This window comes from Narcine bancroftii, chromosome 4 (assembly GCF_036971445.1).
Source record: "Narcine bancroftii isolate sNarBan1 chromosome 4, sNarBan1.hap1, whole genome shotgun sequence".
In the NCBI taxonomy this organism is placed as follows: Eukaryota; Metazoa; Chordata; class Chondrichthyes; order Torpediniformes; family Narcinidae; genus Narcine; species Narcine bancroftii.
Genome location: NC_091472.1, coordinates 195,763,657 through 195,779,881, shown reverse-complemented (window position 1 = coordinate 195,779,881; position 16,225 = coordinate 195,763,657). Strand labels below are relative to the sequence as shown.

The 16,225-nt window shown below is 37.1% G+C and overlaps 1 protein-coding gene across 4 annotated transcripts in view; it reads left to right on the top strand.

Moving 5' to 3' along the window:
* Nucleotides 1-16,015, top strand: part of kmt5aa (lysine methyltransferase 5Aa) — a 43,197-nt gene extending 27,182 nt beyond the window's left edge. For 3 of the 4 annotated variants that reach the window (XM_069933510.1, XM_069933511.1, XM_069933512.1), the window contains exons 5-8: nt 10,637-10,724; nt 11,488-11,547; nt 11,934-12,124; nt 13,459-14,188. In XM_069933510.1, the coding sequence (XP_069789611.1) occupies nt 10,637-10,724; nt 11,488-11,547; nt 11,934-12,124; nt 13,459-13,669 (550 nt within the window). In that variant the 3' untranslated portion in view covers nt 13,670-14,188. Of the gene's footprint in view, nt 1-10,636; nt 10,725-11,487; nt 11,548-11,933; nt 12,125-13,458; nt 14,189-15,752 lie in introns of those variants that run through there. The other variant, XM_069933513.1, reaches the window with a different exon arrangement.
* The last annotated feature ends 210 nt before the right edge of the window (nt 16,016-16,225 follow it).

The following is a 16,225-nucleotide window of genomic DNA, read 5'->3' as shown; positions in this document are numbered from 1 at the left end:
AGATGTGTATGTATATATGTGTACACGAGTGTATCCGTATTTAGAGGAAAAAAATATAGAGTATAGATAAGAATTAATAAGGGAATGAAAGAGAATAGAGGGAAAAAGGAGGGAATTAAAAGAGTGACCTTTGTTATATATGAAAATTGAAATCTTTTCCGGTGGGGGCTGGGTGGGGAGGAGTTATGGTCACTGCAAAATCAGTTGACGCTTGCGAGTGAATTCGCAAATCCAAATGGAGAGGGGAGATGTGGTTGCCCGACAAGGGATAAAGGGCAACTCAGGAGGGGAGAATGGGGTTAAAGAAGTTTTAGATAGGAGAATAAGGAAAATGTTTGTTTTAGAAATGTTGTCTTATAAAGTGTTCAAAACAAGAAAGCAGAAATGGATAAGAAGGAAAGATGATGATGAGGAAACGGAAAGGGAAGATAAACAAAGTATGAAATGGCTACGTTGAACTATATGACTTTAAATATTAACGGAATACATAACCAAATCAAAAGGAAGAAACTGCTAAATTTACTGAAAAAAGAAAAAATTGATATAGCATTTGTGCAAGAAACACACTTAACTGAAGTGGTACACAAGAAATTAAAGAGAGATTGGGTAGGACATGTAACAGCAGCGTCATATAATTCAAAAGCAAGAGGAGTAGCTATATTAATCAGTAAAAATGTACCAATTAAAATAGAAGAGGAAATAATAGATCCAGCAGGGAGATACGTCAAAGATATATTCGGAGTTTTGGAATCTACTCAATGTATATTCACCTAACGAAGAAAATTAAAAGTTTATGCAAGACATTTTTTAGAAGAGAGCAGATACGCAAGGGAACATATTAATAGTAGGGGATTTCAACCTTAATTTGGATTCAAATATGGGAAAAAAATTAACAGAAAGAACAAAGTAACCAAATTTATAATTAAATCGATGCAAGAAATGCAACTTTTGGATATATGGAGGAAACAACACCCAAAGGAAAAGGAATATTCATATTATTTGGGTAGACATAAAACATACTCAAGAATAGACCTAGTTCTGTTATCAGCTCGTATGCAAGATAGAGTAAGAAAAACAGAATATAAAGCTAGAATATTATTGGACCATTCACCCTTGATATTGACAATAGAGTTAGAGGACATTCCTCCAAGAATGTATAGATGGAGATTAAACTCCATGCTACTTAAAAGGCAGGATTTTAGAGAATTCATTGAAAGACATATTAAAATGTACTTTGAAATAAATACGGAATCAGTGAAAGTTAAGTTTATACTATGGGATGCAATGAAAGCGTTCATCAGAGGGCAAATAATAAGTTATGTAACCAAGATGAAGAAGGACTACAATCAGGAAACAGAGCAGTTGGAAAGGGAAATAGTAAATATAGAAAAAGAAATAGCAATGAAGGAAGACACAACTAAAAGAAGAGAATTGGCAGATAAAAAAAATAAAATATGAAACACTACAAACATATAAGGTGGAGAAGAACATAATGAAGACAAAACAGAAATATTATGAACTAGGGGAAAAAACGCACAAAATTCTAGCATGGCAGCTTAAGACAGAACAAGCTAAGAAAATGGCATTGGCATCAAGGAAAAAAGACAAACAAATCACATATAATCCAACGGAGATTAATGAAAACTTTAGAGAATTCTATGAACAATTATACCAAACTGAAAACGAAGGGAAAGAAGGGAAAATAGATGAATTTTTAACTAAAATTGAAGTACCAAAATTACAAATAGAGGAACAAAATAAATTAACAGAACCAATTGTAATAGTAGAAATACAAGAGATAATAAAAAAAACTACCAAATAATAAAACACCAGGAGAGGATGGATTCCCAATAGAATTCTATAAAACATTTAAATATTTATTAATTCCTCCCCTCCTGGAAGTAATCAACCAGAATGACAAAACACAAAGCTTACCAGATTCATGTAAAACAGCAATAATTACAGTAATACCAAAGCAAGGGAAAGATCCACTCGCGCCAGTGTCATATAGACCAATATCATTACTTAACACAGATTATAAGATAATAGCTAAACTATTAGCAAACAGATTAGCAGATTATGTACCTAAAATGGTAAATCTAGACCAAACTGGATTTATTAAAAAAAGACAGATAACAGACAATATTTGTAAATTTATTAACCTAATTCATGCAGTAGAAGGGAGTAAAGCGCCAACAGTAGCAGTTGCTTTAGACCCAGAGAAGGCCTTTGACAGAGTAGAATGGAATTATTTGTTCAAAGTATTGCAAAAATTCAGTTTACCAGCGAAGTATATTAATTGGATTAAAGCATTATATTAGGGGCCATTGGCGAAAGTGACAGTAAATGGATATATATCAAAGCAATTTAAGTTAAGCAGATCAACAAAGGAGGGATGCCCACTATCACCGTTATTGTTCGCGTTAGCTATAGAACCACTAGCAGAATTGATAAGAACAGAAAATAATATAAAAGGGATAAAAATAAAAGACAAGGAATATAAAATCAGTTTATTTGCGGATGATGTTATAGTATACTTAACAGAACCAGAACTATCAATAAAAGAATTATATAAGAAATTGAAGGAATATGGAGAAGTGTCGGGTTACAAGATTAACGTAAATAAAAGTGAAGCAATGCCCATGAATAATGCAGATTTCTCAAAATTTAAGAAGGAATCACCATTCAGATGGCAAATGCAAGCAATAAGATACCTAGGTATACAAATAAATAAAAATCTTGGCCATCTATATAAGCTCAATTATTATCCACTAATGAAAAAATTACAGGGCGATTTAGAGCATTGGAAAGATTTACCACTAACACTAATAGGAAGGATAAACTGTATTAAAATGAATATTTTCCCGACGTGATGGAGTAGTGGCCGGAAGGTGAACTCCAGCCCTCTCCAGAAAAGTCGGGAAAAACAAGAAAAAATACAAAGGCACAGAAATACAAGTTAAAGAAAAGTGAGTATAAAGGTGGAAAGAAGATGGAGACAAAAGGAGAAAAATCAAAATCAACGGAAAGAAGAGAGGAAGAGAAGACAATGGAGGAAAAAGGTGAAGGCCTTACCTGTCCGAAGAAGCCCGCTGTGGAGAGAAGACCCCACTACCTCAGGTCGGTAGAAAGAGAACTACAACAATGGCTCACAGAGCCGAGTAAAAATGCGCAACCGCGCATGCGCGACTCCTCGCGCATGCGCGATGCGCATACAAAAAAACACACCGACGGGAGGGGGGACCAGCTGGGGAGTCGATCTCCACAGCCGGCAACGACAGCTGCAGAACACCTGCAGCAAGAAGAGACCACAGAAGACAATAGAAACAAGAAAGAAGAGGAGGAAAGGGCAGCAAAGAAACAACAGATGGTCAACCTAGAGGAAGAGGAAGAGGAAGAGTACAGAGAAATAGAAGAAGAAAAGATAGGCAAGGTAAAGGAGGTACTTGCTCTTGTTAGAGGATACATGGAGTCATTTAAAGAATGGCAAACACAGGAATTCAATGATTTAAGAAGAAGAATAAACAACACAGAAAAGAAAATAAATAAAATGGATATGACCTTAACAGAAATGGGGAAAAAAATGGACAAGATGGAAGAACGGGCAATAGCAGCAGAAATGGAGGTAGAAGACTTAAAAAAGAAATTGGAGGAATCCAATAAAAAAACTAAAGAGACACAAGAATTACTAGCCCAAAAAATAGATATAATGGAAAATTATAACAGAAGAAATAACATAAAGATAGTGGGCCTCAAGGAAGATGTAGAAGGCAAGAATATGAGGGAGTTTATAAAAGAATGGATCCCTAAGGCCCTAGGATGTCCAGAACTACAGCAAGAAATGGAAATAGAAAGGGCACATAGAGCATTGGCCCCTAAACCACAACCACAACAAAAACCAAGATCTATTGTAGTAAAATTCCTAAGATATACTACAAGAGAAAAGGTACTGGAGAAGACAATGGAAAAAGTAAGAGAGGGCAACAAACCACTGGAGTATAAAGGGCAAAAAATCTTCATCTATCCAGATATAAGCTTTGAACTCCTAAAGAAGAGAAAAGAGTTCAATGCAGCAAAAGCGATTTTATGGAAGAAAGGATATAAATTTACACTGAAGCATCCTGCGGTATTGAAAATATTTATCCCAGGACAACAAAACAGACTATTCTCGGATCCAGAAGAAGCACGAAAATTTGCAGAACAATTACAAAAATAGACTGAGGGATGAAGACGGGTAATGAGAGCAAAAATTATCACGATTGATATGTATGTGGGTAAAGACAAAAATAGACTGAGGGATGAAGACGGGTAAGGAGGGTAAAAATGACCACGATTGATATGTATGCGGGTAAAGAGGTATAAGAGTGAATAGAGACAATGGGCATATGTGAAAATATCTGTAATTAGAGGAAAACATAGAAAGTATAGACAAGAATTAACAAGGGAAGGTAATGGAATAGAGAGAATAAGGAGGGAACTAAAAGAGTGACCTTTGTGACATATAAAAAACGAAATCTTTTCTGGGGGGGGCTGGGTGGGGGGAAAAGAGCGGTCACTGCAAAATCAGTTGACGCTTGCGAGTGGATTCGCAAATCCAAATGGAGAGGGGAGATGTGGTTGTCCGACAAGGGATAAAGGGCAACTCAGGAGGGGAAGGGGAGATTGGGGATAAAGAAGATAGAAATAGGAGAATAAGGAAAATGTTGGATGTTGTAGGAATGTTGTCTGGTAAAGAGTTGAAAATAAGAAAACAGAAATGGAAAAGGAGGAAAGGTAATGATGGAAAAACGGAAAGAGAAGATAAACAAAATATAAAATGGCTACGCTGAACTATATGACTCTAAATATTAATGGAATACATAACCAAATTAAAAGGAAGAAACTACTAAATTTACTGAAAAAGGAAAAAATAGATATAGCATTTGTCCAAGAAACACATTTAACTGAATTGGAGCACAAGAAATTAAAGAGAGATTGGGTAGGACATGTAACAGCAGCATCGTATAATTCAAAAGCAAGAGGAGTGGCTATATTAATTAGCAAAAAAGTGCCATTTAAAATAGAAGAGGAAATAATAGATCCAGCAGGGAGATATGTTATGATAAAATGTCAGATATATTCAGAGCTTTGGAATCTACTTAATATATATTCACCTAACGAAGAAGATCAAAAGTTTATGCAAGATATCTTTTTGAAGGTAGCTAATACGCAAGGGAACATACTAATAGGAGGGGATTTCAATCTGAATTTGGATCCAAATATGGATAAAACGGGGAAAAAAATTAACAGGAAGAACAAAGTAACCAAATTTATAAATAAATCAATGCAAGAAATGAAACTTGTGGACATATGGAGGAAACAAAACCCAAAAGAAAAGGAATACTCATACTACTCGACTAGACATAAAACATACTCAAGGATAGACCTATTCCTGTTATCAGCCCACATACAAGGGAGAGTTAGGAAAACGGAATATAAAGCTAGACTATTATCGGACCACTCACCCCTGTTATTGGCAATAGAGCTAGAAGACATCCCTCCAAGAATGTATAGATGGAGATTAAACCCCATGCTACTTAAAAGACAGGATTTTAGAGAATTTATTGAAAAACAATTAAAAATGTACTTTGAAGTAAATACGGAATCAGTGGAAGATAAGTTTATACTATGGGACGCAATGAAAGCATTCATTAGAGGGCAAATAATAAGTTATGCAACCAAGATGAAGAAGGACTATAATCAGGAAACAGAGCAGTTGGAAAGGGAAATAATAAACATAGAAAAAAAATTAGCAATAAAGGAAGATACAACCAAAAGAAGAGAATTGGCGGATAAAAAAATAAAATATGAAACATTACAAACATATAAGGTGGAGAAGAATATAATGAAGACAAAACAGAAATATTATGAACTAGGGGAAAAAACACACAAAATCCTAGCATGGCAGCTTAAGACAGAGCAAACTAAGAAAATGGTCTTGGCAACAAGGAAAAAAGACAAACAAATTACATATAATCCAAAAGAAATTAAGGAAAACTTTAGAGAATTCTATGAACAATTATACCGAACCGAAAACGAAGGGAAAGAAGGGAAAATAGAGGAATTTTTGACTAAAATTGAACTACCTAAACTACAAATAGAGGAACAAAATAAATTAACAGAACCATTTGGAACAGTAGAAATACAAGAGATAATAAAAAATTTACCAAATAATAAGACACCAGGAGAGGATGGACTCCCAATAGAATTCTACAAAACATTTAAAGACCTAATAATACCGCCCCTCCTGGATGTAATCAACCAGATTGATGAGACACAAAACTTACCAGATTCATGTAAAACAGCAATAATTACAGTGATACTAAAACAAGGGAAAGATCCACTCTCACCAGCGTCATATAGACCAATATCTTTGCTAAACACAGATTATAAGATAATAGCTAAACTATTAGCGAACAGATTAGCAGAACAGGTACCGAAAATGGTAAATTTAGACCAAACTGGATTTATCAAAAAAAGACGCACAACAGACAATATTTGTAAATTTATTAACTTAATTCATGCAGTAGAAGGAAATAAAGCACCGGCAATAGCAGTTGCTTTAGACGCAGAGAAGGCCTTCGACAGAGTAGAATGGAATTACTTGTTCAAAGTATTGCAAAAATTCAGTTTACCAGAGAAGTATATTAATTGGATTAAAGCATTATATAAGGGACCGTTAGCGAAAGTGACAGTAAATGGACATGTATCAAAGCAATTTAACTTAAGCAGGTCAACGCGGCAGGGATGCCCACTATCACCATTATTGTTTGCGCTAGCTATAGAACCACTAGCAGAATCGATAAGAAGAGATAATAATATAAAAGGAATAAAAATAAAAGACAGGGAATATAAAATCAGTCTGTTTGCGGATGATGTGATAGTGTACTTAACAGAACCAGAACTAGCAATAAAAGAACTATATAAGAAATTGAAGGAATATGGAGAAGTGTCGGGATACAAGATAAACGTAAATAAAAGTGAAGCAATGCCTATGAATAACGCGGATTTCTCAAAATTTAAGGAGGAATCCCCATTCAGATGGCAAACGCAGGCAATAAGATACCTAGGTGTGCAAATAAACAAAAATCTAGGCCAATTATATAAACTCAATTACAATCCACTAATGAAAAAATTACAGGACGATTTAGAGCATTGGAAAGAGCTACCACTAACACTGATAGGAAGGATAAACTGTATTAAAATGAACATTTTTCCAAGGATACTATACTTATTTCAGGCATTGCCAATACAACTGACAGAAAAATTCTTCAAAGAGTTAAAGAAAATAATAAGGAGATTTTTATGGAGAGGGGGGAAACCGAGGATAGCACTAGACAAATTAACAGAATGGTATAAACAAGGAGGCTTACAATTGCCAAACTTCAAAAATTATTATAGAGCCGCACAATTAAGGTACCTATCAGATTTTTATCAAACAAGGGAAAAACCAGACTGGACGAGACTAGAATTAGATAAAATAGGGGAAAAGATACCTGAACACATATTATATAAATGGGACGAAAAATTGGTACAACATAGAACTTCTCCAGTATTACACCATCTCCTCAATATATGGAAGAAGATTCATGTAGAAAGAAATAAAATAAATTACCAAATACCAAAACTAATATTGACGCAAAATAAGCTACTCCCTTTTACAATAGACAACCTTGCCTTTAGAAAATGGGAAAAAAAAGGGATTAAAAGAATAGAAAATTGTTTTTCAGGAAGTAGATTCTTATCCTTTGAACAACTGAGAGATAAGTACAATATAACGGGAGATACAGCGCTGGCATATTACCAACTGAGATCCTACTTGAAAGATAAATTAGGAAGCAACTTGAGTTTACCAGAGGGAAGTAACCTTGAATATGTGATTACAGATACAATGTTAATCAAAAGATTTATAAAAAATATGTATATTAAACTGCAAGAAAAGGAAAATGAGGAAACAAATGGTAAAACTAAACAAAAATGGGAACAAGATTTAAATATAAAGATAAAAAAGGAAACATGGGAGAAGTTATGCTCTGGAACGATGAGAAATACAATAAATACGAGGCTGCGTATGATACAATATAATTGGTTACAAAGACTATACATTACACCGCAAAAGTTAAATAAATGGGACCCAACAGTATCGGATAGATGTTTTCGATGTAAAAAAGAAAGGGGAACAACAATTCATGCAATCTGGACATGTGAGAGAGTAGAAAAATTTTGGGATGATCTCAATCAGATATTAAATAAAATAACAGAAAACAATATACCAAAGAATCCAGAGATCTTTCTCCTAAGTAACATAAAAAATAAAGAATTTGGAATTGACTTGGAGGATGCACAAAAAAGATTTGTTAAGATAGCCCTAGCTGTAGCAAAAAAATGTATTATGTCAACCTGGAAATTGGAAGATAATTTGAAAATACAACAATGGTATATAGAAATGAATAAATGTATTCCATTAGAAAAAATAACATATAGTTTAAGAAATAATATTGAAATATTCGAACAAGTATGGGAGCCTTACATTAAATACAATAGCGAAAACCTACCGGGAACAAACATTACCTAAGTTGATGGAAGGAGAAGAGAAGAAAAGAATGGACTCAGTAGAATTTCTGGTGTATTTTTGTTGAATGACAACATTGTCTAACTGAATTAATGCAACCTAGATTGTATAACTAAAATGGATGAGAGGGGGGGGGGGGATGGGGGGGTGGCTTGGGAGGAGGGAGGGGGGAGGGAGAAAAAGTCACTGTAAATGTGTGGAAAAGAAAAAGTGTATATCATGGCTATTGTGATTTATGGTGTGAAAAATAAAAAATTTAAAAAAAAAAAAAAAAAATGAATATTTTCCCAAGGATACTATACCTATTTCAGGCATTGCCAAAACACTTGACAGAGAAATTCTTCAAGGAGTTAAAGAAAATAATAAAGAATTTTTTATGGAAAGGGGGAAACCGAGGATAGCACTAGATAAATTAACAGAATGGTATAAACAAGGAGGCTTACAACTGCCAAACTTTAAAAATTATTATAGAGCCGCACAATTAAGATACCTATCAGATTTTTATCAAACAAGGGAAAAGCCAGATTGGACTAGATTAGAACTAGATAAAATAGGGGAAAAGATACCTGAACACATATTATATAAATGGGATGAAAAATTGGTACATCGTAGGAGTTCTCCAGTATTACATCATCTGCTCAATATTTGGAAGAAGATTCATGAGGAAAGGAATAAAACAAATTACCAATTACCAAAACTAATAATGATGCAAAATCAGTTACTCCCTTTTACAATAGATAACCTTTCCTTTAGAGAATGGGAGAAAAAAGGGATCAAAAGAATAGAAAATTGCTTTTCGGGAAATAGATTATTATCCTTTGAACAAATGAAGGATAAATATAATGTATCTCAAGATACAGTGTTGGCATATTACCAACTGAGATCCTACTTGAAGGACAAATTAGGAAGCAGTCTGAGGTTACCAGAGGGAAGTAACTTTGAATATGTGATTACAGATACAATGATAATCAAAAAATTTATAATAAATATGTATATTAAACTGCAAGAAAAGGAGAATGAGGAAACAAATGGTAAAACTAAACAAAAATGGGAACAAGATTTAAATTTAAAGATAAAGAAGGAAACATGGGAGAAGTTATGCTCAGGAACTATGAGAAATACAATAAGTACGAGGTTACGTATGATACAATATAACTGGATACCCAGGCTATACATTACACCTCAAAAGTTAAATAAATGGGACCCAACAGTATCTGATAGATGTTTTCGTTGTAAAAAAGAAATGGGAACAACAATTCATGCAATCTGGACATGTGAGAAAGTAGAAAACTTTTGGGTAGATCTAAACCAGATATTAAATAAAATTACAGAAAATAATATACCAAAAAACCCAGAGATCTTCCTCCTAAGTAACATAAAAAACAAAGAATTTGGGCTTGATTTGGATGGTGCACAAAAAAGATTTGTTAAGATAGCTCTAGCCGTAGCAAAAAAATGTATTATGTCAACCTGGAAATTAGAAGATAACTTGAGAATACAACAATAGTATATAGAAATGAATAAATGTATTCCATTAGAAAAAATAACATATAATTTAAGAAATAATATTGAAATATTTGAACAAATATGGGAGCCATACATGAAACACTATAGAGAAAACCTAACGGGGACATCTACCACCTAAAATAACGAAAGGAGAAGGAAATGAAAAGAATTGACTCAGTGGAATTTCTTGTTTATTTTTGTTGAATGACAACATTGTTTGACTGGTTTAATGTATCTTAGATTTAAATGAATGGGATGGGAGGAGGGGGGGGGAGAAAATGACACTGTATATATTTGAAAAGGAAAATGTATGTATCTTGGTCAATGTGGTTTATGGTGTGAAAAATAAAAAATTTTAAAAAAATAAAGACCAGGAGCATGGTGCTCTTTGCTTCTTTCAGGGCTGGCTTGAGAAGATCACTTGGCAAATGGAGGCAGGGCTGAAAGCTTTGGATTTATCGCACTATTCATTGCTGCTGCTTTCATCTTCAATTAAATACTTTGCTCTGTTCTCACCAGTGCGAAAAATCCAGCAAGCCGGTATCACAAAGTCACTGAATACTATCCGATCCGACGGAGTTGTAGGAAATGTGAAGGACAGCTGAAGGTAAATGTTTTGGATTTTTCCTGGGTTCAGGCATAAAATGAAGGAGCAGAAGTAGGCTATTTGGCCCACCAGGACTGCTCTGCTATTCCATCCTGAGCTCATCCATTCTCCCACTCAGCCCCACTCCCCTGCCTTTTCCCTGTAACTTTTGATTCCCTGACTATTCAGAAACAATTGGACCTCCGTCAACCACCACCCCACCCCCCCCACCCCCAAGTCCTCGGCAGCAAACTCCAGAGGCTAAAGAAAATCCTTCAAATTTGTTTTTAATTTGTGCCTGCTTGTCCCTGCCTTAGAAAACAACTTTGCCTTTCCATGTTCAAAATGCTTCTGAGGTTTCCCCCTCATTCTTTTGAACTCCAAGAAATACAGACAACGAGACATCAAATGTTCCTCATAGGCTAATTTCTTCATCCAGTAGTTATTCTCGTAAACCTCTGAATCCAAGACATCCTTTCTTAAATGAGGAGCCCAAATCTGTACAGTGTACTCCAAGTGAGGCCTTTGCCATTTGCCTTGTAAACCCTTATAATGGTGTTTTATCTCACTCTTCATTGAACCATAGAGCACTGCACCACAGAAAATAGGCCATTCAGTCCTTCCACTCTGCCCTGTTCCCACTCCATTAACCCTCCAGACCTTTCCCATTCATGTATCTATCCAATCTTCTTAAAACTCAGGATGGGCTGTTGACCAAAAGGGGCTTTTTTCTGCTTTACATTGGAAACATCTGTTGACTTGATCACTTTTGTTCTTCCAACAGTCTGAAGAAAAGATGTTAATTGATGAATTGATTCGAACAGGGAAGGAAGAAGGAATGAAGGTAATGTTACATTGTGCAGTATTAAAGTTCTATGTGCTGGACTTTACCCTTCACCTCTCAGTTTGGTCAGACGTGACTCTCTCAGTAATTCACTGTTTGAAGAACTTGGACCTGACAGTTGAAGTATGCCAGAGAACTGGAACCATCATATTGGGAGTTGCAGGGTGGGCCCTTCACTCCAACACCTGTGCTTGAATCTTTTTATTGCAGAGATGAAGACCATGTTGTGGTGAGATGGTTGGAATTATTTAATTAGATCTATATGTATTGAGCGAGATGTTTTCTCTTAAAATTAGTGATTGTACTAAGATGTTGCCTCCTGCTTTACCTATGATTGTCAGTAATTCAGGGGACAACAATTGTCTCAACTTTCCATTTTCTTCCAGGTTAGTATGATTGATGGGAAGGGTCGTGGTGTGATGGCGACAAAACCTTTCCAACGGGGGGAGTTTGTGGTGGAGTACCATGGGGATCTCATTGAATTTGCTGATGCAAAGAATCGAGAGGCTGAATATGCACAAGATCCCTCCACTGGCTGCTACATGTACTACTTCCAATACCTCAGTAAAACATACTGGTAAGGCCTCTCTCTGACTGCTCCTCTATCATAGTCACATCATAGTCCCTTCATTCCATCTCATCCAGGCTGACCAAGTTGGTGTTCTGGGCTAGTCCCATTTTCCTGGATTTAGCTTGTATCCTTTTTAATTTCAATATTTTTAACAGGCTTGTATCCTTCTAAACCCATTCGATAACGTGTTTAAATGTCTGAATGTTGTAATTTATCCCATTTCTCCATCTTCCTCTGGCAGCCCATGTTCCACCCTCTGAGTGGAAAAGGTGCCCCTCTGGTCTCTCAAGTCTCTCTCCTACCCAAAGCCTATGCCCTCTGGTTCTCAAATTGTCTACCCTGGGATAAAATCCTCATGATTTTATAAGCCCTCAATAAGGTCACCCTTCAGCCATTTATACTCAAGGGAAGAAAGACCCAGCCTACCTAACACCTCCTGTAAGCCCTCCAGTTCTGGCAACATCCCGGTGATTTTCCTCTGCACCCCTTCCAACTTTTTGATATCCTTTCTTTAGTTGGGTCACCAGAGCTACACACAGTACTCCCACAGTGGTAACATAAAGTTCCAACCTTTGCTCTCCTCTCTATATCCTGCCCAGTGAAGGCCAGCATGCCAAAACACCTTCGCCACCCTGTGTAATTGAATCACCACATTTTGGGAATACTCTCACACTATATCCCTAGGTCTCTCTAGTCTACAACACTCTCCAAGGTTCTACCATTATTAGATGAGATACAAACCAGAGGACATTGGTTAAAGGTGAAAGGAGAAATATTTAGGGAGAGCAGTAGAGGGAACTTCACACAGAGTGTGAATGAGCTGTGAATGTGGGCTTAATTTTGACAGGTACATGGATGGGAGGGGTATGGACTGGGTTCAGATCAGTGGGTCTAGGCAGAATAATGGTTTGGCATCGACTAGAAAGGCCCAAGGTTCTGTTTCTGTGCTGACACATTCTATTTACTGTGCAAGACCTACCTTGGTTTGACTTCCAAACAGGATGCTTGGCTGATCCTTTCCTCTGGAAGAGCATCTCTCCTTCCTCCTGCATTCCCTGCCACCAATTATATTGGCTCAGTTTCTGTGGCGAGAACTCTGGTCCTGTGAGCTGATCGGTGGTGTCTGTGCTCACATTTGCCCAGACATTTTTGCTCTGACCTGGTGGGAAATGTGAAACTCATTGTTTGAGATTGACATCAAGGGCCTGTTTGAAGCACAGGGAATGCTCTGTGCCAAGTGGAATGCTAAAGTTTATGGCCCATTTCTATCCTATTGGCAAACTACATTTGCATTCCTCCCTTGGTGCCCTTCCAATCACAAGTTGGGAAATGTTTTTCAGTGTGGATGCAACAAAGGAATCAACACGCCTGGGTCGCCTGATCAACCACAGCAAGAATGGGAACTGTCAGACCAAGCTGCATGATGTGGACGGGAAGCCTCACCTCATTCTTGTCGCCTCACGGAACATTGAAAATGGCGAAGAGCTACTTTACGATTATGGAGACCGCAGCAAGGCCTCAATTGCAGCACACCCCTGGCTGAAGCAGTGATCTCAGTGAGATAGTGCAGGAAATGAGCTGCTTGATCCTTCTTTTGGGCCTTGATGATCCCATACACCATCCATCGGATTATGAGCAATGCACTGGAGGTGGACCATTACATCTTCATGCTTTCTAAATCTGGCACATAGGTGTGCTTTGGGAGCTTGCTGTCATGAAATGGATGCTGTATTTTTGTGAACTATCTCATTTGTACATTAGGAGCAGCTTGGGCCTGCTTTTGTGCTTTGCATAACAATTTTTTATATTTATGTGATTGAATGGTGTCACTTATAAAGTAATGAACCATTTTTAGAAAGCCTTGGTGTGCTGGATGATGAACTTGTGTACCTTCCTGCAAGATGCAGTTGAATATTTCAAATGAATGTTTAATTCTTTTTGCTGAAAATCAGTTTGACAGTGGGACAGCATCACATGCCTTGATCTCCTGTTATAAATGGCTATTTAAAGTGTGTGTACAAAAGCTTCATGTTGAAGAATATTTAAATAAACTGATCTAATTGTACTGCAGCAGTGTTTGTTGTGGGTGACTTTGATAAGAATGGTTGATCTTACTGCCTACACCGTGGATTGAATTTGCCCTGCTGCAGACTGCCTGCCCTCTGATCTGTAGGGGAACTAACTGAGGTGTTGGAGGGAGTGTTTCCCCATGGCCAAGAAGGCTAGAATAACTGGATGTGAGCTGGTTGTCTGCTCAGTGACGTGCAGGTATTGCACTGCACCTTGGTGATTCTGGGAGTTTCTTATTAGCACAATCCCACTGCACCTTGCAGAACAGACCTGATCTCCCTTTTGAATACTACACCAGATGCATTTGTAGTTCTTTAGTCAAGAGGCTGCGAATCTCTGGTGAGAACACACTTGAAATACTGTGTTCAGTTTTGGTCACCTCATTATAGGAAAGATGTGGAAGCTTTGCAGAGGGTGCAGAGGAGATTTACCAGGATGTTGCAGAGACTGGAAAACAAGTCTCATGAGGTGAGGACCAGTGGGGCCACTCAGGCAGTTGGATATACCTGAGTGGCCCTACTAGCTGGCTGCAGTATAAACCCCAATATGTGGAGCAGTTAGGTCTCTTTTCCCCTGAGGATGAACCCAAGCTCGACTCCAGAACATGAGCTGTAGACTTTGCTGGAGAGTCTATTACAAGGTGTGTGCCAGTAATAGGTTGGGGGCTAATTGTGGTACATGTTCGCAATCACTTGTACTAACTAATCAGGGTGCCATATCTGCACCAGATCGCAGTGTGGCGGTACAGTTTGTTGCATCTTTTCACTATTGTTCACGATTAGTAGTGGGTGCTGGTTGTTAGTTGCGTCCAATGCAAGTGTATTGTGTGTGTGTGTGTGTGCGCGCTTGTTCCCTGTGGCAATTTTTCTGTGATCAACTTGTGTTCAGACTCTTGTTTGCTTCTCGAACCCACTGAACTTGTTCCTCACGTCACCCTTGAGCTGGTCTTCCACTGAAGACTGACACAAATTGTTATAAGCCTCTGCCATTTCTGCATTATCTGAGATTCCCTCTTCTCCTTCAAGTGACCAATGTTCACTTTTGTCACTGCTATTTCCTATAATTATAAACAGTTTAACTAACTTTTTTATATTGTTAGTTTACTTTTATAATTGCTTTTTTTTATTGCTTGCTTCTGGTTCTTCGTTGCTTTTTAAAGATTTCCCAATCTTCCAGATTCCACTACTCTTGGTGACTTTTGTTTTTAACTAGAATATTCTCAGGAGCACTGAAAGATCTTTTTGAAAGTCTTCCGCTGCTTCATCATTTTGCCTGTGCTCCCAGACTCTGCCAGCTCCCTTGTTTAGGTACAATGCACTGGTTTCAAATCAAACTAGTTCTCCCTCCAATAAGACTGATCTATCGAACATTGCAGCACAGAAAACAGGCCCTTTGGCCCTTCTAGACCTTGCTGAACTAATATTCTGCCTAGTCCCACTGACGAGTATCCAGTCCCCAGCCTTCCATATCCCTTCTATCCATGCACTGTCAAAACTTCTTAAATGTGAAAATTGAGTGGATCCCTAATTAAAAGATTGTTGATTTTACTTGTCTCATTATGCAGGACCCAGAACTAAGATAGCACGTTCCCATGTAGCTTCAGAAATGTGCTGTTCAAGAATCCATTCTATGAAGTCGTGAAGACTGCCTTGACCCAATCAATGTTTAGGTTAAAGTTTGCCAAGACAAGCTACTATTCTTGAATGCATCAGATATTTCTTGGATTGAGATTGAACTGAATGGGCTTTATTTACAAGTGTGTTCCTTTGAAAATCCCAAATTTAGATCCAGAAATTTCTGTCATTGTAACAAAACCAGTTCTTCCTGAAACATTTTTACAAGCACTTTTCAAGGAGTACCAGTATCATTAATTATTGAAATAACATCATGTTAAAACTTTTATGCAATAGTTTTATTCCAATTTGCCTTAAACAAGTAAAAACTAGATGTTCGCTGCAAATTAAACTGAACACAAAATTCCCAGTGCTACTTGCTTGTGGGGAAAGTGTCAGTGTTCAGTCTCAGACTGGCAGTCCA